General features: G+C 34.6%; 3 protein-coding genes across 6 annotated transcripts; 2 read left to right on the top strand and 1 right to left on the bottom strand.

Moving 5' to 3' along the window:
- Window positions 1–2,061: 2,061 nt before the first annotated feature.
- Window positions 2,062–6,250, bottom strand: LOC110604010 (ribulose bisphosphate carboxylase/oxygenase activase, chloroplastic). Of its 3 annotated transcripts, XM_021742028.2 has the most exons (7): window positions 6,013–6,250; window positions 4,921–5,031; window positions 4,681–4,779; window positions 4,447–4,557; window positions 4,051–4,354; window positions 3,023–3,162; window positions 2,062–2,934 (listed from the first exon to the last, which is right to left on the bottom strand). In XM_021742028.2, the coding sequence occupies exons 1-7, from the start codon at window positions 6,151–6,153 to the stop codon at window positions 2,395–2,397; spliced, it is 1,446 nt and encodes a 481-aa protein (XP_021597720.1). In that variant the 5' UTR covers window positions 6,154–6,250; the 3' UTR covers window positions 2,062–2,394. The 3 variants fall into 3 exon arrangements, with proteins under 3 accessions (XP_021597720.1, XP_043808017.1, XP_043808018.1); XM_043952082.1 differs by lacking the exon at window positions 4,921–5,031; XM_043952083.1 differs by lacking the exons at window positions 4,681–4,779; window positions 4,921–5,031.
- Window positions 6,251–7,701: 1,451 nt separating this feature from the next.
- On the top strand, window positions 7,702–11,831 carry LOC110602939 (probable chlorophyll(ide) b reductase NYC1, chloroplastic). 2 transcript variants are annotated; one of them, XM_021740547.2, is made up of 10 exons: window positions 7,708–8,210; window positions 8,656–8,734; window positions 8,838–8,973; window positions 9,291–9,365; window positions 9,475–9,670; window positions 9,972–10,040; window positions 10,149–10,288; window positions 10,445–10,567; window positions 10,880–11,072; window positions 11,370–11,831. In XM_021740547.2, exons 1-10 carry the CDS (start codon window positions 7,842–7,844, stop codon window positions 11,553–11,555), a joined length of 1,566 nt encoding a protein of 521 aa, XP_021596239.1. In that variant the 5' UTR covers window positions 7,708–7,841; the 3' UTR covers window positions 11,556–11,831. The 2 variants fall into 2 exon arrangements, with proteins under 2 accessions (XP_043807576.1, XP_021596239.1); XM_043951641.1 differs by lacking the exon at window positions 10,880–11,072 and having other exon boundaries at window positions 7,702–8,210.
- A 4,237-nt stretch (window positions 11,832–16,068) lies between these two features.
- On the top strand, window positions 16,069–20,511 carry LOC110603765 (proline-rich receptor-like protein kinase PERK1). The gene is made up of 8 exons (XM_043951703.1): window positions 16,069–16,712; window positions 16,987–17,553; window positions 17,819–17,905; window positions 18,048–18,118; window positions 18,349–18,425; window positions 19,113–19,260; window positions 19,437–19,598; window positions 19,960–20,511. Exons 1-8 carry the CDS (start codon window positions 16,130–16,132, stop codon window positions 20,263–20,265), a joined length of 2,001 nt encoding a protein of 666 aa, XP_043807638.1. The 5' UTR covers window positions 16,069–16,129; the 3' UTR covers window positions 20,266–20,511.
- Window positions 20,512–21,527: the final 1,016 nt, after the last annotated feature.

The raw sequence follows: 21,527 nt of genomic DNA, 5'->3' as shown, positions 1-21,527 counted from the left end.
AGAACAATCAACAAGAAAGAGAAAAGCTTCATGTGGGAAGGAAGGGAAAAGGACCTTTCAAATATAGAAATAAAGAATGCTCATAAGATAAACATGGCCCAGAAGCGACCAATTTAACGCTAGTTTAAGCCTTTTAGGAAATTTTCATTAAAAAAAACTACCTTTTTCTATTGATTAAGCATATTACTAAATTACGAGACCTTCCATCAGAAAAGCTCAAGATGATAAACCAAAGAAACAAGAGATTCTGAATATTATCATTCCTCACCTCGTGTACTCCTAATTTTGAAGAACTTCCCACACCAGCATCCATCCAAGTAAAATTTTTTATTGCCAACTCTTGAGCTTGTTTTTATCATATTCAATTTTTGATAATTTTCAGTTTCAAATCCCAACAAGGATTAAAAACCTGAAAGGGCATAGCAATGCGTTATAAGAAATCTTAAATGGAAAAAAAAATAGTTGAAATTCAAGAAAACGTAGAAATAATGATGCAAATGCGCAAACCAGGCTTCCATCATCACACACTGAACAGAATCCCAACAGGAAACATCCTTACAACAAGCTTTCCCTTGTACCAAAAGGCTATGGAAGAGCGTAAAATTTATTAAAAATTTGAAGAATGGAAAGAACAAAGGGATTAACCTTCGTTTTTGTTCGTTCTGGTAGTTGAAGAACCCCTCCCATTTTTTAACCTCTTTAAAATTGCAGAAGTCTCACTCCTAGTTATTGGATTTTGAAAATGGCGGCACGTTGTGTCCCTATCTTTGCACCCAGAAAGCAACGTCGTCTGTTTTGGCGGTTGCTTATTGCTTCCACGACATGTGTCCCGGCTACTGAAAGTTTAGAGCTTTCCATTCTGGATTATGAAGCACCGAAAGAGCAAAGCACTCAATAAAATCACCGTTCCCCCCTTCTGAAAACGCTCTGCGTAGTGTCCAGGTTTTTCTGCGTGCAATTCCCAGGAAAATGGTGTTTCCTGCAACTAAATCTGATAATATTTGTTATTGGGGATAAGGAGACAAAACAGGATGCTTCGGGAGAGAAGGAACAAGACGCATATGTTGGTGGGGGCAGCAGCTTCCATCTGCAGAAGAGTCGCTGAGGTTCTTGCGGGTACCCCGCCTCTCGTCTGAGAATGTGTAGGCTTTTCTTTCTTCATTCTGTTGTGCTCAATGTGTTTGTGAAATTGTTAGATAACTGGAGAAGGGGATCCGAAGGAAGATTATGGGAAGGGGAAGGATGAGGCATCTGAAATATGTCGATGTTACAATCAAGACCAACTTCAGTAAAGGTAATAACCTGGAACTTGGAGTTCTTTGCATTCATGGGTTTCTGTAATTGGTGCTTCACCATCTTCCTGAAATCAGGTGTAACAGCTTGGAAAGAATCTCTGTTTCTATGCCTTATATCTAATAATCAAATCTCAGCAGAATTAAGAACCATCAAATGCTCTTCGACCAAAAAAAAAAAAGAGCATCAAATGCTTAACGTTGGTTTTCATGCTTGATGATGACTAGTCCCTTTCGTCTTAACAGTATTAATCCATCAACTAACCATGATTTTCTTCGCCTTCCGATTTTCAAATAAAGGGATGAGAGGAGTTGTTAAACCACCGGAAAATGAATTCATTTTTTTTTATTGTTGATTTGTTAAAATTTTTATTCATATTTTTCATTCTATTATTTTACATCTTTTAAATTTGAAGAACTCATCAAATTACGAAAAATGGAAGAGAATATTAAAAATATAACACAAACAATGCAAACTTAATCAGCTTTAGTAATTATTTTCCAAAAAAAATCAGCTTTAATAATTATATTCTAAAATTTTTTTAATAATTATTACTCTAATCATCAACCACGACAGTTAAATTTAACTGCAATAATTACAGAATTAATAATGGAGTGCAATTGTTATAAAAATAAAAATTAAGGATGTAATTATTAATTTTTTCTTTATTAATACTTGTACTTTCTTATTTACAGAGTAATTAACCACTATTGCTTTATCAAATTAGGACAAAAGTAAAACACGACTAGAAAATACTGCACCCATTACTTTTCTAAAATGCCAAAGTTATAATAAACTTGCTGTGGCAAAGCCACAGTTTACAAGAAATATATGTTGTTGCTATCCACAATTAAACAAGTGAAATATTAAAAATACAGGGGAAGTTTGTATAAAGTAAAGGGCATCCATCCCCTTTTCAACTAGCAGGAAGCCGTATATACAAACACAAATACAAAAAAATCGAGCAATAACTCTCTCAAAATGGGAATACTAATCCAATTGCAGTCATACAAGAGAAAAACCTCTTGAAACAATGAAATACAACAGCCCATTACCCAAATTATTATCACAACTTAATCTTCTCATTGATTTCCTTGTTCCTCAAGGTTGTGATAACAGCCGAAGGCCGGCTTCTAAATCCTCCAAGGTGATGGTACGCAGCTCATCAGTATCTATACAATCAAAATCCAACCTCAAGTCCAAATTCTCTCTAGCATTTACTAGCATTGTATCTACTAGACCTCCATTCATCTCCATACGTTGCTTTTCTGTTGTTTCTTTCTCTATCACTGTCGCAATCGCATCTATATTGCATTTAGAATGTAAATTAAATCCATATAACAAACCTTCCTCTGGTTGATTATTCATCTTGATATGGACGATCTTGGCTAAATCTTCAGAAGTGAAGTCATCAAAACGGAAAAATTTTGTTACCCTTCTACAAAACCCTTCATTAGAAGCTATCACACGCTTCATCGGTTCACTGTACCCTGCAAATATGACAACAACTTTTCCACTGTCCATAATAGACATGATCTCTTCCAAAGCTTCCAATCCATAGTCTTTATCATCTGCTTTCTGCATGGGTATTAGCCGATATGCTTCATCCACAAAAAGAATTCCTCCCTCTGCTTCTTTAATCTGCAAACAGAGCTCGAATTAATCTGCATGGAAAGTAGTCATATTTCCCTATAAATAAAATAAGTATTCAGCAACCACAGTGCCATACCTTCCTCCTAGTCTTTGGTCCAGTATGACCAACAAATTCACCAACTAAATCAGTACGTTGAACCTCTGTTACCCTATCACTAGGTAGGATTCCCACGAGATGAAGTAATCTCCCAAGTATTCGAGCTACCATAGTCTTACCTGAAAGATATAAATATATGACATACATCCATCTACAACTTAATCAATGAGGTATTTTGAAAAAAATAATAATAAAAATAAAGTGTTACAATTGTGTCTCCTCAGATCATGTTTGAATAACAAACAATCCAATGGATTCTTTTTTCTAGTACTTCACTTCCACTCCTCAACAAAAGTCTAAATCCACCATTGAAAAATAAACTACTCAAGTTTTAGAAAAGAAAGAAAGAATCCACATATTTATGTACTAAATGGAACCATAAAAGTGTTGTTTCAACATGACAAGAATGTGATTGAATAGGAACTGTCTACCTTGTTGCATCACATACAGAAATCTATCTTGCAACAGACCATTAGAAGGTACAAATTGGCCTGACTGAAGAAATGATGAGAAGTCACAATCAATGGAGGTGCAACAAGGAGTATTGATAAATACGATTTGCATTGAAACAATGAAAAACATGTTAGAACCAAAAGGGATTTATCTGGAAAAAAAGGTTTGGACTATGGTTAACGAAAAATACAGCCCCAAAAACCAAGAAAGTTCACAAATGGAAGCCATTTGTCAATTCACAATTTCACATGGGATGGAAGGTTGTGATTCTAGAGTACCAACTGATAAAATACTTGTATACTTGTTTCTTAATAACCATCTATAATGAAGGAAAAGAATCCATGCAAATAGATTGAAGCTAAGCTACTTGAGTTGATTTTAAAAGGAAAAAAAAAATACTAGAATGACACAAGAACATCCCACAATAAATACTTGAGCAAATGGCAAGGAGAAAGTAAGGAGAATTTTGTGCTCTTTTTTAAAAAAAAAAATAAAAATTGAACTGAAGACGGCATTAATAACCCATAAGAATGTGATCCAATCTGGCCACTAACCTGTTCCAGGATTTCCCAAGAAAGCCATATGAGGAGGTCGTCTCACACCCACTTTTAGTCCAAGGGCCCTCCGCCTCTCATCCAAAAGCATCCCCTTTGCCCATTTTCTTAGTTGAATCTTCATCTCATTTAAACCCACTATGTTAGATAGCTCTTTTTCGAGTTCCTCCATCTTAGCTTTTGTTTCACCACATGCTTCAAGTGCTCTTTTCTTTCTCTGCTCTTCAAGATGCCATTGCAATAGTTCACGTAACTTTGCACTTCCTGGACCTTGTGAGACATGATTCATAGGAGTCATGCCCTCCTGCAAAAATAAGGTTACACAAACCATCACCATTCCATAGTACATGAAAGCAAAACAAATGGAATAAGTTAAACAATGCCAATCTAGTATACATTGTCCTTAGCACTGCAATCGGCATTAAACTCAAGCAATGTCTGCACAGTTGAGCAGTCTTCTGATCTGATTGAGTGCCAAACAGCTAGGTGTAATGGTGTCATTCCATTCTGCATGAATAAGACAAAAGATACAAGTAAGTTTAATTAGAAGAACACTTCCACACTTCCTGTCCTCAATTTTAAACCAAACACAGTATGTGAAATTGAGAAAGGGCAAGAAAAGAAACACACGTTAGCTTTGGCTTCAATAAAAGCACCATGGGCAAGAAGTAATCGTGCAGCGTCATTGCACCCATTCTTTGCAGCCATGTGTAATGGAGTTTCTCCATACTGTGGTTCACCATATTAGCAATCAGATTTAAATCAAATTAGTCTATAAAATGAAGCTTATATAATCAAATCTAAAACAATTGATGCACAATTTGCTCAAGACTCAAGAGAAGTGAAATAAAATCTGCATATTCCCATTACCATGTTCTTGGCTTCCAATTCAACTTTCTCCACCCCTCCCCAATCAAGTAGAAATTTTACTATCTCAGCCCTGTTGTTACCAGAAGAGACATGAAGTGGAGTCTGTGCCATCTGCAGTTAAAGCAAAAGACATTTAACATAAAATGGAAAAGGAACAATTAAACAGGAAGGCGCATGCTCTCTCTCTCTCTCTCTCTCTCTCTCTCTCTCTCTCTATCTCAACTATGATTAGACATTCTCAACTTTTATAATGCTTCAATCCTGCAAAAGATGGCAGAAAGCATAGAAAACCAAGTAATGTTTATGACAAAATAAATAATAGTTGAGACTCAATATTGAACAGCGGAAGCTTCAATAACAACAATGTCTACATTCTCATGGTCCAGCCAATATTTTCCTATTGCCTTAGCTTCCTTGTCCTTGTTCAAAGCCAAGGTGAGCCAATGAGTATAGGAAGTGCATTTGCCATTCCTTCCCTGCACTCATAGTTATACTGATATGACAAATTTGCAGACTATCCAACTTGTTTGACTAAAGCTCATATATATCTGGATTTCTACAATGCATTCACGCTTTCAACATCTTATTAAACTAGCCTTATTGCAATCCATCTACCGCTAAATGACATAAGCTTATCCAAATATAACAAAATCCAGATTTTCCAAAAGCTAAGTGAAAAGAAATGAATGCCGGATCAAAGGAAATTGAAGTGTCTAAACCTCAAGATGCCCTAATATGATTAACAAATCACCCAATTTCTATACAATTGTTTCCTTAATAGATCTAGCATTCCTCCGCCATCACGCCAAACCCTCTGCTTGATAACATTAATCTCTGCTTTGAATTCTTAATCCAAGAAATAAACATACCCCATGCGTTGTAAGGCAGCTGCACTTTCAATGCCATAAGAGAACTTGGGGGGAAAAACGCAGACCAAGGGCAAAAAATTGTTCAGCAAGCACAATTAAACAATGAAGAGGACAACAAGTAAAGAAATGGATCCAAATTCGTTACAAAATGATAACAAAGCAAATGAATAAGGACAACAGAAAGTTTGCAAATGAGTAGTGCTGAAAAACAATGGGATCTTACAACAGGATTTGTTTCATTGAGAAGAGCAGGATTGGCCCGCAGCAGCTTCTGAAAGGCAAGGAGATCTCCAGAGTGAGCGCAGGCATGAATGGTTCGAGGTCTGGAAGATCTGGAACGTTGATCCTGATGAGGCGCCTCCATGATTGTACCAGGTCGCACTTCTCTCCCACACAAGTCGAGAAAGGGAGAGGGAGGGAAGAAGAGAGAGAGAATGTGGAGGGACCTTTGGCTTTGCGCGCTCACATTTCCTATTTGTAGTTGAAACTCAAAATCTTACACGGTTTTCCTCTGTTCAATTAAAAAAAAATGTTTCCTTTAATGGAAATGATTTTTTTTTTTAATGAAGGTAATTGATGGAGTTTTAAATTATTATTTTAGGGGGTAATTATTCAGTTTAAAATTGAAATTTTAATATTTATAAAAATCAAATTGAATTGATTTTCGTTCGAAATTAAATTAAATTAAATCGATTTAATTTGATCGGCTTAAATTTTTAATAAATTTTTTATTTTTTATATTTTAAAATTTAATTAAAATATTTTAACTTTAATATGATTTAATTTTTTTATATTATTAAAAATAATATATTATTATAACTTATTAGTTCGATTAAATTTTTTCTGATTAAAATTGTAATTAGAATTGAGCTGAACAGAAATAATTGAAATTTTTAAAATTGAAAATTAAATTAAATTGAAATAAATAAAAAATCAAACTGAAATAAAAAATTAAACTAAAATTTTAAATTAATTTAATTCTATCAATTTTTTCAATTTAAACTAAATACTATTCATATATGATATAAAAATAATTTTATTAACGTTCATAAAAATAATTTTGTTAACGTGAATGAAATAATATTATATAATTGAAATTTTAATAATTAAGTGATATATAATTTCGGACAAAAAAAATGGAAAGCAAGCAGGAGTAATTAAATTTCTTAATTTATATATTAAATTTAGTTTTACTTAATAAATATATTTTATTCACATATATAATTATAATAAACAATTATTGTAATTTCCCATGCTCACAAATTTCCAAAGTTTATGTAATGGATAAAATAAAAATATTACTGATAGCCTTTTTTTTTAAAAAAAAAAAATTATGTTTTTTTTTTTTTAAATTGAGCTTAATATCAACATTTTGGTTAGGTTTTTGATTGGCTTGTGGATGCCTATAGGAAATGAGCTGTTCTCCAATGATTATCGTCAAATGAGAGTAAATTAACAGCTGAGTTTTATGACAAAAAAAAAAAACAGCTGAGTTGCTCATATTTATTAAATAACTTATATAATTAATAAATTTTAATTTTTCAATTCATATTAAATAAATTAAATGGGCCAAAACTATATAACATAAAAGCCCATAATGCCAAATTTTGGACTGCTTGTGCCTAAGTTTTCAAAAATTATTATTATTTTATTTAAAAAATGCATATATCACTTAACTTTTCAAAAATTGTTAATTTAATTTTACATTTTAAATTTACTAAATTCAAAATAAAAATTAGTTTATGTATATTAATTTTTCATAAGCGTACAACTGAAGAACTGAGAAGAGACGAGAACACAGACCCACAAAGCCACGTGTCCACAACAACACAAAAGATGAGGTTGCTTTAACGTGTGGCCATCACGGTACTCCCCAACCAGCTCACGCACGCAGATATTTTATTCATTTTTCTCAAGGCATCGTTGTATTTGTAGTTTTTGGCTAACTGGATAAACAAACCAACGTGGTTTCAAGCAAAACATAAACATACGATTTTCTCCCAAAATATTGGAAACACTGTACTGTACATAACTGCCCATTTAGTTTCAATCATGGCTGCAATAACTAAGCTTCACATATACCCACAAGGCATAGAGCACTTTTCTTTTGGGGAACAATCGAGAAATGGATTGCTTAGACAGGGTTTTCTATGGTCTGGTGGGGTACATAGAGGACGTCATGGATTGTGTGTCCAGAGGTGCAGGTCTTTTAAGTCTGACGATGGAGGAGAAGTGGAACAGAAACAGCACAAAAGTGAGAAAAGTTGTGGGACGGTGATGGAAAACGAGAATAATTTGAACAAGAGAGATGGGTTCTTGAGTACTTCGAAAGATGCTGTTTCTGGGTATGGAAGATCGGATTCAGAGTCAAGTGACAAGTATACGAAAGCAGTAGCTAAATTGGAGGAGGTTCTTTCATCGGTGAGTTGTAAAAACAGGTTAATTTTGTTTATATTCTGAAATTTTATGAATATGCTGGTAATTTATGTTTTCTGTTTTTTAGCAATCTTTGAGCTTACATGTGTCCAATGGAAGTATAATATATGCAGTTGATTGGATTTAAGGCCAAACTTTTAATTTTGATATTTTCCTGTAACTTTGTTGAGTCTAATTAAGTAGAATTATTTGTCTTTTAATTCTTCTTCATTCCATTTTAATAATTATAGCAAATGCACTGGATTTTTTTTTTTATTTTATTGGCAAACTAATTAAAGCTTAGCATAACTAACAAAACTGAGCAAGACAGTAAGATTTACATTTTAGTATTTTTCTTCATATGCAGCAAAATTCATAAAAATTTTCTTTATTCAAAGTTTTATGGTTACATAATATGTTCATCAAAGTAAAACCTGTCTTCATGATGCAGATTGCTATTCAAATAGGAAGATATATAGTCACCATGATGAGCACTGGTGTAGTACTTGCAGTTGGTTTTCAGTTGTCAGGTAAGAAACTGTGTGTGCTTTTAGAATGAGGATGATGTGCATTACTCTGCATTTATTTGTTAGATTGATGTGAAATTCAATTGTGCTGTAAATTTTGGTGAAGGTGGAGACAGTCAAATGAATACATTGATTTGGTATAGCTGGCTTGGAGGAATTATTATTGGAACTATGATAGGTGCTAACATGGTTTTAGATGAACATTGTCGTGCTGGTCCACGTAACGTGGTCATAACCGGAAGGTACTCTCCCCCTCTGTTTGCAGGCTTCATGCAGTAATTAGTTTTGCCTTATCAAACTACATGTAAATCCACAATTTTTGTAGCTTAAAAGGTTATGAGGACTACTGTAAGAAGGCAGCATTTTTTTGATGCATAAACCAAATACAAAATACATCTCAGTGTTCCTTTATGTGATTTGTTATTTTTGGCAACCTAGACATATTAATACTTGCTTGAAATTACATTGTTTGAGATATAATTAAACCTTTGGCATGCAAACGTGGATTGGGAGAATTTATACGTGTTTATTCTTGTGCATATTTTACTGTCTTGTTTAGCACAAGGGGTCTTGGAAAAGCACTTGCTCGAGAATTTCTTCTGTCTGGCGATCGTGTGGTTATTGCTTCACGCAGGTTGTATACAAAATCATGATATTTGTTGTTGATTATATATATGCTATCTTTAACATATCTGTACTCACAACTTCTCATTCTTGATTGGATTGGATCTTTGTGAAGGCAGCCCTGAGTCTGTAAATATGACAGTCAGAGAGCTTGAAGAGAATCTCAGGGAGGGAATGATCACCACCAGTGGCTCATCTAGGAAAAATCTGGCACGTGCAAAAGTTGTTGGCATATCTTGTGATGTTTGCGAACCTTCTGATGTGCAGAAATTGGCAAATTTTGCTGTCAATGAATTTGGATCCATTGACATATGGGTGAGCAATTCAGCTTTGTTAGTTGAAGTTTCTAACTTGCAGTTTAGGAATTATTTTAGTTACACTCACTGCACAGTCATAAAGTCATGATTTACACCTGAGCCAATGATATTATGATGCACTGCATGCCTATATGATTACTATGATTTTGGTTTTGCCTCTATTAACTAGAGCTTGTCCTGGTTTCTTAATTCCCTGATAGGAGGACTCCCATATGTTCCTGGTTATTATGAAAAACTGAAAGCATGTGAGATACTGTAGTTTTCTAACATCCTAATTGTTGTTTCTCCGTGTGGAACAGATAAATAATGCTGGCACAAATAAAGGCTTTAGACCCTTGCTGCAGTTTACAGATGAAGATATTAAGCAGGTACCTGAGATATGAACCTAATTTGATATTTGACAAGGTCAGTTTCAAAGTGAAACATCACTCCAGATTATGTGGGCCTAACATAAATGATTGCCGGTTTGATGGTAGATTGTTTCAACAAATTTGGTTGGATCTATTCTCTGCACTCGTGAAGCAATGCGTGTGATGGTAAACCAACCTAAGGGCGGGCACATTTTTAACATGGATGGTGCTGGTTCGGGGGGATCTAGCACCCCTCTTACAGCCGTGTAAGTTGTAATTTCTTATTATAGTGGAACAGACTGTTTTAACCAGACATACTAAATTGCTCTTCCATAACCCATTGCATTTGAGGTGTTCAGAATTCCTGGTTGCTGTTAATAAAGATGCTTACCTTTCTTTTTTGGATCTTTTCAATATTGTAGGTATGGTTCAACAAAGTGCGGTCTTAGGCAACTCCAATCATCACTTCTGAAAGAATGTAAGCGATCTAAAGTTGGCGTGCATACAGCATCTCCTGGCATGGTCCTCACGGATTTGCTTTTGAGGTACAGTTGGTTGCATCTCTTATTTATCCAATGCAGTAGTTTATCATTCTAGAAACACACTGCCTTAGAAGGTTGTGACGCCCTTTTATGGCGCCTGGTGCATGATTCTTTTAAGATCAATTTTGGCTAATGCTATAATTTCTTCTTCCTCCAAATAGTTTGAACCTGTCCTGAAGCTCATAATGAATTCAGAACCTTTCCTCTGTGATGTTTTAAAAGCATCAGTGTGCATCAAATGAAATTCCATTTCTAATCATTTTGTTTGTTAAATTATAATGTTTTCTGTGGCTGCTGCTTCTTTTTCTTTTGCAGTGGATCAACTCTAAAAAATAAACAAATGTTTAACATCATCTGTGAGCTTCCAGAAACAGTTGCTAGAACCTTAGTTCCACGGATGCGCGTAGTAAAAGGTACAGGGAAGGCCATCAATTACTTGACCCCACCTAGGATATTACTTGCTTTGGTGACCGCATGGTTGCGGCAAGGTCGCTGGTTCGATGACCAGGTAATCTTGATATCCTGCAGGAATTTACAGATAACTGCGAAGGTTATTCCCTGTAAATGAATGGACAACATGACTCTTGGATAATTTCTGTCTATCAAAACCGGTGAAGTAAACAGTTCTTCTAAATCTTTTAAAGGAAACTTTTTTATCAGTACTGACCAAAATTAACCTACTGAAATCTGATTTGATCAACTTGTTTATGTTTCTTGCTGAACTTGACTTAAAAGTATGATTTCCAATTCAAAACCATCATACTTGTAGAGATTCTTCATGATACAATGAGACTTTTCTTTGCAGGGAAGGGCGTTATACGCAGCTGAGGCAGACCGACTTCGTAACTGGGCCGAAAACCGTGCTCGGTTTTCCTTCACAGACGCAATGGAAATGTACACTGAAAATACATGGGTGTCTGTTTTTTCACTTTCTGTTGTTTGTGCCTTCATAATCCTTTCAAGCACAGGCAGCACTTTTCCAGGCACCTAACTTCTCAACAACTGCAGCACATGAAGCATTCATTCAGAAGGTATCATTACAGCCTAAACACACAGTTGAAGGATCCTACTAAAGCATATGCAATCCAAGCTGAGCTGTTTTAGATGATGAGCCCAGCCCCAGGTGACCAATGAAATATTTCTACATTTATTTGGGCCTGAGCCTGTCCATTTTTTAAGGTGGGGCTAACCCATGATGACTCTATTTGTAACATAAAACATCAACTGAAGCATCAGCCATAGCAATGAATGATTAAGATTATTTGGAATGATTAAGATTATTTGGATCATCTCTCTCTCTCTCTCTCTCTCTCTCTCTCTCTCTCTCTCGTTTTCACACTTCAAAATCCCGCACAATACGCCCGTCTCTGTATCCAAAGGTGGCTGCTTTAGCTTCTGGTAAACTGCCATCTGTCAACAGATCCGTTGTGAAAATGGATTGTTTGTTCGATGAAGGAGAAAGCATCATCAGCGCAATAAATCTGTAATTGCCGTTGACTAATCTATTGCCCTCATTTTTCTAAAATTTACTTCTTCATGACCCTGCGTCACTTTCATTAATTAATTTTAACTCAATAAAATTTATTTTCTTTTATATAAAAATGAAATTTGCTAGAGAAAGAAAATTTCTCGTATCACCCTAGAATTAAGTAAAAAAAAATACATTTCATTGGATGAGTTTAATAATTATTAAATTAAATATGTATCACAAGATTAACAATAATAAATAATAATAATAACAATCCACATTACTAAACCATAAATTTTAAAGGTATAATGTAAATATAATAGTATTTTTTTCCAAAAAAATTAGAATAAAAATTTCAGTTTTATAAGAATTAAAACATTAATATTTAAAAAATAAAATCCTTGATTTTTTATAAGAAAAAAGTTGATTTGCTTTTTTAAATTGACCATACTCAATTGAAGAAAAAAGAAAAGAAAAAGCAGGTAAAGAATGCAAATTATAATAAAGGGAGGGGTTGGATTAGATTGAATATTTAGTAATAGTCTGAGATGAGCGAATGTCATGCCACTAATTATGAGATTGAATATAATAATGGCAACTCCATGTGATGTCACTGTCCCCTTCAACAATCCCTATTTTCAATTCAACCCCTCTCCGTATCATAATTCTAACCCAATTCTCATGCCAATCTTGACAAGTTTTGCCAATTCTGCTTTCCTGTCCCACCCCTAGACCTACTGCTGCCCTGCTCCTCTAATTCCACCTCTGCAATCTACTTGTCCCAATGGGATTTGTGGGTGTGTTTGGCCTAAAATGAGGAAGACAATAGGTTGCCAGTGCTTGTTGTCAAGTTTGTATTCAAACCCCTCAGCTCATATTCCTATGACATAGATAAAAAAGTTCTTGTATCGTCTAGTTTCGCTAATTTCCATTTTAGAATATAATATTTAATTTATTTTAAAATATTATATTATTATAAATAATTTTTATTACTATACATTATAAAAAAATATTAAAATGTAATTAATATTTAATCTTTATTTTAATATTTTAATATTTTTTTACTGCCGCTATACATATTATTATAAAGCTCCGGCTCGGTGTTAAGTAATTAGCAGCTAGCAGGCAGGTTGGCATTGTTTGAAAGGTCAAAAGTCAAAATGTCATACATTTGAAACTCTTGCTGCTGCTGCAGCTGCAGCTGCTCCTTGGGTGCTGCCTCCCACATTTGAACACGCCTCTGCACCTGCCCCGCTACGCTTCTTTTAAGTTTCTAGATTCCTTCGCCGGTTTCGTATTTGTCCTCCGACTTTTCTTCCCCGGAGAAAGACTTCGTATTCTCTTGAAATTGCTATTAAATTAAAATATTGAAAATTAAATTCAATGTATTTTAATTATTAAAACATTCAAATTTTAATTTGAAAATATTTGTAAAAAGGGTTTTTCAATATTTGAATCATAAAGTTAAATGATTACTTAGTATAAACGTAAAACTAATTGAAGATGTGATCAAATATAAGAATTTTTAATTTAAAGTTATTATCTTTTTTTTTTATTAATCGATTGTCGAACAGAAAATAAAAATAAAATTAAAGCAGGAATGCGTGTGGGCCCACAGAATGAGCCCATTCTAATGTTATGAAATATAATAATTAATAGAAAAACAAAAATTAGTTAGGATGAATCTGCCACCACCGAACACCGTGACAGAGCATAACCACCGGTCTTGTCTTCTCTCCATCTTTGGGAAAATTTAATAATTTATTTTATATTTTAAAATATATAATTTAATTTCACTAATTATTTCCATTTATTTTTACTAATCATTAATTAATAGTTTTAGCTTTTTGAATAAGAGTTTTTCTTTTTAAGGAATATTTAGAAATCTTAAATTTGTATTTTAACTTCATAAGGTATGATTTTTTTGAAATGTTCAAAAATATACTTTTTAACTTACTAAATTATTTCAAATATTTAAATAAATTGCAATTTTTTTATTTTCTTTAAAATAATTTCATTTATAATAATTCATTTCACTAAAAAATTTTATTTAAATAAAAAATAAACGTTTAAAACCAATAAAAACCATTATTTTAAGAAAACACTATTTTACTTCACCTATTTCAAAAAATTGTGTAAAAGGTGATAATGAGATAAAAAAAATAATAAAAAATAAATAGTGACTGACGTAATTATTTGGCAGAAAATATTTATTATTAATTGTAAAAAAAAGATAAAAAAACAGAAAGACAAAAGCTGTGAGTACCTCAAAATTTGTAAATTAATTAGTATATTTTAATTAACAAATAGTTAATATTATTAGACACGAAATTAATTTTTATTAGAAGCGAGCATTCATCATTGATTTAATTTAAAATTAAATTAAATAAATTAAAAATTAAAATTTTAATATTTATAAAAATTAAATCAAATTAATTTTAATTAAAAATCGAATTGATTTGATTCGATTCAATTAGATTCAGTTTGATTAATTTTAATTTTTAATAATTTTTTTATTTTTTACATATTTTAAATTTTAATTAAAATATTTTAATTTTTAATATGATTTAATTTATCTATATTATTAAAAATAATATATTATTATTACTAATTGATTCAATTTGATTTTTTATTTCTAATCAAAATTAAACCAAATTGAAATAATAAAAATTTTTAAAATTAAAAAACAAATTAAACCGAAATAAATAAAAAATTAATTTAAAATTTTAAATTAATTTGATTCAATTAATTTTTTTAATTTAAATCGAATAATCTTACCCTTCAATTTTACAAAAAAGAAAAAAAGTGATAGTGATATCCACTTGACGTCATCAACGATTTAATTTAGATCATAAGAATTACATTATTAATTCTAAACACATTAAAAAATTAATATAATAAGCAGTCTTTATTTAATAGCAGAAAAAAATGTTTGATAATCATTTAAAAAATGAGTTTCAGTAAATTTTTTTAAAATAAAAAATAATTTTAAAATTAAATTGAAATAATTTTCTATTTTTAGTATTGGATAGCATGATAAATGTTTGAAGAAGATAAGAGGCTTCACCGACCGTCCAATTCAATTCCGTTTAACAATAGGAAAAAATAATTGAATAATACAGTATAAAGTTAACGACTTTTCAAATAATTTAAATGTTATATATACACCGAATTTAGGTATATTTTTATATCAACTTGGCTTTTTTTTATTTTATTTTTTTAAATTTTTCTTAAGAGAAAATAAAATAAAATTAGGAAGGACGTCAAAGTCTTAAAGTGTGGTTGATTGCCCGTTGGTATCCAGCTGTTTTTTTCCTTTTCCTTTGCTTAGAGTAACAGCCATACCATTTTGCTAAAAAAAATACTTCAATTTTTTAATAATGTGGATATTGTTACCTAATACTTTTTTCCACTAATTATTATTACTAATATTGCAATTTATAATTATAATTTTTTACCCCAAAAGTGAAATAAAATTATAAAAAATTAATTATAAACCATAAATAATTGGATTTGATTCAGATATTGGGGTTTGCATTTCCATAAATATATTCAAAAAATTACTACTGCTGACATGGCAAGGCACAAGTGGTGAGTATTATAACTGTAAAAACAATTACCACTCATTAGCGGCAGTAAAAGGTTAGCGGCGCGTGGCTCTTAAGACAGCCAATGAGAATCCGGCAATGTTTAACTGTTCAAACATGTGAGGAAATGTCTAAACTGGCCTTCATATGTAACCAAACAGAAAAGACACGAAATGTATCCTAAATACTTAATTTAAAATGAAAAAGCCGGAGGAGAATAACGCGGGCCACACGCGTGGGTCCCACCGACAGAGGGATGCGCTTTGTAGTGCATAATTCTACTCAATCTCTTTCCTCTCATGTGAAAAGGATTTCAAATGATGAATTCCCAAAAAGCCCTTTCAACTTCCGAAACTGAGGAAACGCGCTCTCTCTCTCTCTCTCTCTCTCTCTCGGGCCCACGCCTACTTCTTCCCCTCTCCTTCTTTACTTAACACCGAACACTCTTCCTATCTAAATTATCTATTGTTAAAATTCGCAGAATTCAGGGAATTCTGACGTTTCTTCAACATGTCAGCTCCCTCTCCCACGTCTCCGCCGTCCACTAACACCACCGCACCTCCTCCGTCTACCAATACCACTGCTCCTCCGCCAGCCACTCCTGCTGCCCCTCCACCCACCACTCCTGCTGCTCCACCTCCATCCACTCCTGCATCTCCCCCACCAGCTACTCCATCAGCTCCACCACCTGCCACTCCTTCCCCTCCTGCTACTTCACCACCCCCTACCTCATCTTCCTCGCCTTCGCCTCCTTCACTCTCTCCACCAGCACCTTCACCACCCACTTCTACATCCCCTCCTTCCTCATCAACTCCTTCTCCTCCCTCGCCTCCTTCTACCACGCCGTCTCCTCCTTCGAGGTCTGGGACCCCGTCAACGCCTGCGACCAGGAGTCCTCCCCCACCATCTTCTGCTAATGCGCCGCCTACGGGTTCCTCGGGGATATCGACGGGAGTGGTAGTGGGGATAGCTATTGGAGGCGTAGCAATTCTGCTAGTTTTGAGTTTGCTCTGTCTTTGTTGCAGGAAGAAGAGGAGGAGAAGTGATCATGAGGCTGCTTACTATGTTCCTCCGCCTCCTCCTGGTCCTAAAGGTGGAATTTTTATTTCCTTGGAGATTGTGGGTTCATGAGATTTATGATTTTTTTTAGACTACACGTTTTTTTTTAACTCAGCAAACTCTTGGTAAAATATAAAAAATTTTAAGACCTTCACGTCTCTTGCAAATCTCATGCATTTCGCATATTACTAGAAACTAGATAAACGGATGATTTGGTTTAGTTTTGTGTTTTGAGTTCAGACAATCATTTTAATGGCCAACTTGGAGTTGAATGTCTCATAAAGATTCCATTTTTTGTTGTTTGTCAGATGGTCCTTACGGTGGGCAACAGCAGCATTGGCAACAAAATGTTCCCCCACCACCGGATCGAGTTTTCACATCAATGCCAAAACCTAATCCTCCACCACCAGTTGCATCAAGGCCCCCACATCCTCCGGAACGTGTTTCCATGACTTCACCACCTCCTCCACCGCCTTTCATGAGCAGCAGCGGTGGCTCTGGCTCTAACTATTCTGGGTCTGAAAATCCGCTCCCACCACCTTCTCCAGGCCTTGCTTTGGGTTTCTCAAAGAGCACATTTAGTTACGAGGAATTAGCAAGGGCAACAGATGGCTTCTCAAATGCTAATCTCCTTGGTCAAGGTGGTTTTGGGTATGTGCACAGAGGAGTCCTTCCTAATGGGAAAGAAGTGGCTGTTAAGCAGCTAAAAGCTGGAAGTGGGCAAGGAGAGCGTGAATTTCAGGCAGAAATAGAAATTATTAGTCGAGTGCATCACAAACATCTTGTCTCATTGGTTGGATATTGCATTACTGGATCTCAGAGACTGCTTGTTTATGAGTTCGTTCCAAACAACACTTTGGAGTTTCACTTGCATGGTAATTTTGAATCTGCAGAGCTAAAACATTTTTTTTCCTGTTTGCTTTTCTCTTTTTCTTTTAGTATATTGTTTTATGCTTTCCTTATTTTGGTTGTTTTTAGTGCCTCCCTTCCTTTTCCTTTTTGATTGGTTTCAAATTGCATTCTTGATTTCTGCATAATCTCATCATACTATGTAGCTAATTGAACAAATACGAGAATTTAATTTTAAATGGAGGTTCCATACTTGGCAACTTGTATCTGATAGAGAATACAAATTTGCAGGAAAGGGTCGACCGACCATGGATTGGCCTACCAGACTCAAGATTGCATTGGGGTCTGCTAAAGGACTTGCATATCTTCACGAAGATTGTAAGTTCTACTCCTCCCCCCCCCTCCCCCCCCCCCCCCCCCCACCAAAAGGGAAAAAAAGAAGCAATTGTCCTGTATTGTAATATTGTTGTAGCATTTACACTGATTATCCAAATTCTTTACCTTTTTTTTTTTATCCCAGGTCATCCTAAGATCATTCATCGTGATATCAAGGCAGCTAATATACTTTTGGAGTTCAAATTTGAGGCAAAGGTAAAACTAAAACATTGAATTTATTGATCTTTAAATAGGCATGAATGAAGTTTAAAAAGAGTTTGTATATTGGATTCTTTTTTTTTTATATTAATTTTAACTAAAAGTGTTGCTGAATTTACTTTTTGCCTCATTTCAAATGGCTTTTTTTTTTTCAACTTCTACTTACGGTTCATAATTGCTATTGGGATCACAAATCTGTTTTCTCCTTTGCACCTCCCTTTGTTCAGGTTGCAGATTTTGGGCTAGCAAAGTTCTCTTCTGATGCTAATACACATGTCTCCACCCGGGTGATGGGAACCTTTGGGTAAGGCTGCTCAAACTGATTTGAGAGGAAAATATATTTTCTTATCGATTTGTCCTGAAATATACAGAGGATGTTCTTCATATACATAGATCTTTGGAGGGAAACATAGCAATTTCTGTAGCAGAAATCTAACACTTGTAGCTCTAACTCTTAAAAGCGTGTAGTATAAATTACTGTATTCTAATAAAGACCAACCCCTTTCATATACTCGAAATCTGACTGCTTATTATTTTAGGGTTAATTATTGATCTTTGTCTGGATGAGGTGAACCTGAGGATTATTTGGTCTTTCATTTGCTTGCTTTTCCAAAAGTTTCAAATGAGAATACTCTGTTTTTCACATGTTGCTTTCATTGATACCTGTTTAAAGATATTGATTTATGAACCAATGTAATAGTCTATTCAGCTCTATACTTCTATTGAGTTTGTCTGCAGTTCAAAGACTTAAAACTTGGCTTCTTTATTCTGTAGTTGATATGTTAGGGTAGACAGTTTTCAATTAATTTCTTTGTTTCTGGTTTTCATGATTATTGGGAGCATTAAATTTATTAATATGATAAATTCCATTCTAGCTCGTCTTGTTCCATTGTTTGGATGTGTGAGCTTTGTGTACCTTTTCAGGGTATATCCTTTGTTGTAGTAAGATTTGTAGTTCTTATTGTTCATGACTTTTGTGTTTACCATTCAGGTATCTGGCTCCTGAATATGCATCAAGTGGGAAACTAACGGATAAATCTGATGTGTTCTCCTTTGGAGTCATGCTTCTGGAATTGATTACGGGACGTAGACCTGTTGACTCAACTCAGTCTTTCATGGAGGACAGTTTGGTAGACTGGGTGAGTTATACCTTTTTCTATATGTGAATACAGATATAAACATGACGACAACACAGAAATGCATGCATACATTGGCAAGTGCATGCATGCAAAGGCTAATGCTAATGCAAATGCAAAGTTATTGATGGGTTAAAATCACGAGCATACCTGAAATCATTTTTATATTTTTACTGCAGGCGAGGCCTTTACTCACACGAGCTCTAGAAGATGGAAACTTTGATACTCTGGCGGACCCAAAACTGGGAACTAGTTATGATCACAATGAGATGGCTCGCATGGTTGCTTGTGGTGCTGCTTGTGTTCGTCATTCAGCACGGCGTCGACCACGCATGAGTCAGGTAATAATACTGGAATTCAAAATTAAATATCAACTTTCAGGTGTGAATTGAAAACTTGCAAGCGGAGTTTTTAACCTGGTACTTGAAAAGTGTATAGATGTGCTAAAGTAACTGTTTTTTGTTTGTCAGCGATAGAAATATTTCAAATCTTTATTTGCATGTTTATTGCTCTTCTAAACGGGAAGTAGGTTACTAGATCTATGTGACTTGTGAATTAGAAAGATGTTTTGGTTAGATGTGACAATTTGATCTCAGTTACTATTTGCTGGTAAAAGTTTTACAATTACGTGTTCAAGAGTGTGTTTGATGAAGCAAGTTTGAACGAGCATGTCTTGTTTATCTTTGACGTTGAACTAAGCAGGTGGTCCGAGCTCTGGAAGGAGATGTGGCTCTCTCTGATCTTAATGAAGGAATTAGACCTGGACACAGCAGTGTCTACAGCTATGGTAGTTCAGACTACGACACCAGCCAATACAATGAGGACATGAAAAAGTTCAGAAAGATGGCACTGGGAAGCCAAGAGTACGGTGCCAGTAGCGAATACAGTGGACCAACCAGTGACTATGGTTTATATCCTTCTGGCTCAAGCAGTGAAGGCCATAATACCCGAGAAATGGAAATGGGAAAGATGAAGAAAAACAGCCAAGGTTTTAGTGGAAGTTCATGACAAGTCAAGCTTCAATTCTTCTGTAAAGAACCGGCCTCCCTCTTCTCATTCTCTTAGATGTCGAAATGATTGCAAGAATGGCATATTTTCGGATGTGATTAACATATACGATTTTTTTTTTCTTTTTCTTTTTTTCCCCGAGATTTTATTTTGTATTTAGTAGTTATTATATACTAGAAAATAATGAAACATTATGGTTGATTCTTTTATTCGATGCTTAAATGCCTACCAATTTGTTTGTTCCAATTTGTTGAAAAAAAATGAGTTGGCTTTTTTTGCTTGCATTAGTTTGATTGAACTGTGGTTTAGCAGTTAGGTTGCCATCTGTGGAAGCATGAATTATAGCTGAACTAATTTATGAGTAAGGGTTTCTTTTGCAAGCATCCAGACAAGTATATGCAAGAAAACACTGATCCATCATCTCTGGGCCTGTGTAAAACCGTTTTCAAGTCCTTTTTGCTTTTGGTTCAAGGTAAGCTATGCACCTTCTGCTGTTATTTCAGACCACAACCCACCAACTTACTTCGTTTAAGACACCGATAAGATTGCTGTATTGGTTTATTTTGACTGATTAACGCTAGAATTTGAGATTCTACAGCCTTGATAGTCCGTGCCTGAAACAAACAATCTATCCCATATTTTGAAATGTGGAAATGTAGATGTGGTGTCAAAATCTGCATGCGCCATCGACTTGAAAAAGAAGAAAAAAATGGAATGCGTTCCCAAGTCGAGCAAGACAGCTGCTATTTGGCAAGTGCGCATGAAATCATTGAAAGGGCCAAAATGGCCGCCCTGTATTTGCTGGAGGAGAAAATGGCCAGCTTATGCTACTTTTTTTGGCTCTTCTTGTGTAAGACTTTCTTCTGGCGATTTTTATATAAAGGTGAGAAAGCAAGTTGGCTGTGGACCTGGCCAACTTCCAGTCAAGATTTTCTATCCTACTAGGCTCCAGCCTAGTAAATAGAGGCGTGCACGTGGTCAGTAGACCAAATCATTGCTCGTTAGCTACATTTAGTTTTAAGATATTCTTGGGTTGTCGTAGGCCTACTGCGAAGCTCACAAGTGTCTGTTCGGCGTTAAGTCTCAGATAGATACAATTGCCATCGGTGAAGCTCTGGTGAGATCAAAGCACCAATCTGATGATGAGGAAGAAAAGGATGGTTGTAATGATGCTGTTATTCTTAGAGGAAATCAGAAGACGAAAGAGAATCCAAGAAAATGGCGACGACTGTGGCGGAAGCGTTTTGCATTTGCTGTGGTAG

This window comes from Manihot esculenta, chromosome 16, assembly GCF_001659605.2.
Source record: "Manihot esculenta cultivar AM560-2 chromosome 16, M.esculenta_v8, whole genome shotgun sequence".
Taxonomy (NCBI): Eukaryota; Viridiplantae; Streptophyta; class Magnoliopsida; order Malpighiales; family Euphorbiaceae; genus Manihot; species Manihot esculenta.
The sequence above is the reverse complement of the archived record's forward strand: the minus strand, read 5'-3'. Positions and strand labels throughout refer to the sequence as shown.

What these genes read in the sequence shown, in the direction of transcription:
- LOC110604010 (XM_021742028.2), bottom strand. Translation starts at nt 6,153, where the DNA reads ATGGAGGCGCCTCATCAGGATCAACGTTCCAGATCTTCCAGACCTCGA. An exon ending in TCAATGAAACAAATCCTGTT is followed by an intron (nt 5,032 to 6,012) that starts GTAAGATCCCAT and finishes CTTTAACTGCAG; the next exon opens with ATGGCACAGACTCCACTTCA. An exon ending in TTATTGAAGCCAAAGCTAAC is followed by an intron (nt 4,558 to 4,680) that starts GTGTGTTTCTTT and finishes TTATTCATGCAG; the next exon opens with AATGGAATGACACCATTACA.
- LOC110602939 (XM_021740547.2), top strand. Translation starts at nt 7,842, where the DNA reads ATGGCTGCAATAACTAAGCTTCACATATACCCACAAGGCATAGAGCAC. An exon ending in TGGAGGAGGTTCTTTCATCG is followed by an intron (nt 8,211 to 8,655) that starts GTGAGTTGTAAA and finishes TTCATGATGCAG; the next exon opens with ATTGCTATTCAAATAGGAAG. An exon ending in CAGATGAAGATATTAAGCAG is followed by an intron (nt 10,041 to 10,148) that starts GTACCTGAGATA and finishes GTTTGATGGTAG; the next exon opens with ATTGTTTCAACAAATTTGGT.
- LOC110603765 (XM_043951703.1), top strand. Translation starts at nt 16,130, where the DNA reads ATGTCAGCTCCCTCTCCCACGTCTCCGCCGTCCACTAACACCACCGCA. An exon ending in TTTGGAGTTTCACTTGCATG is followed by an intron (nt 17,554 to 17,818) that starts GTAATTTTGAAT and finishes ACAAATTTGCAG; the next exon opens with GAAAGGGTCGACCGACCATG. An exon ending in GTCGACCACGCATGAGTCAG is followed by an intron (nt 19,599 to 19,959) that starts GTAATAATACTG and finishes TGAACTAAGCAG; the next exon opens with GTGGTCCGAGCTCTGGAAGG.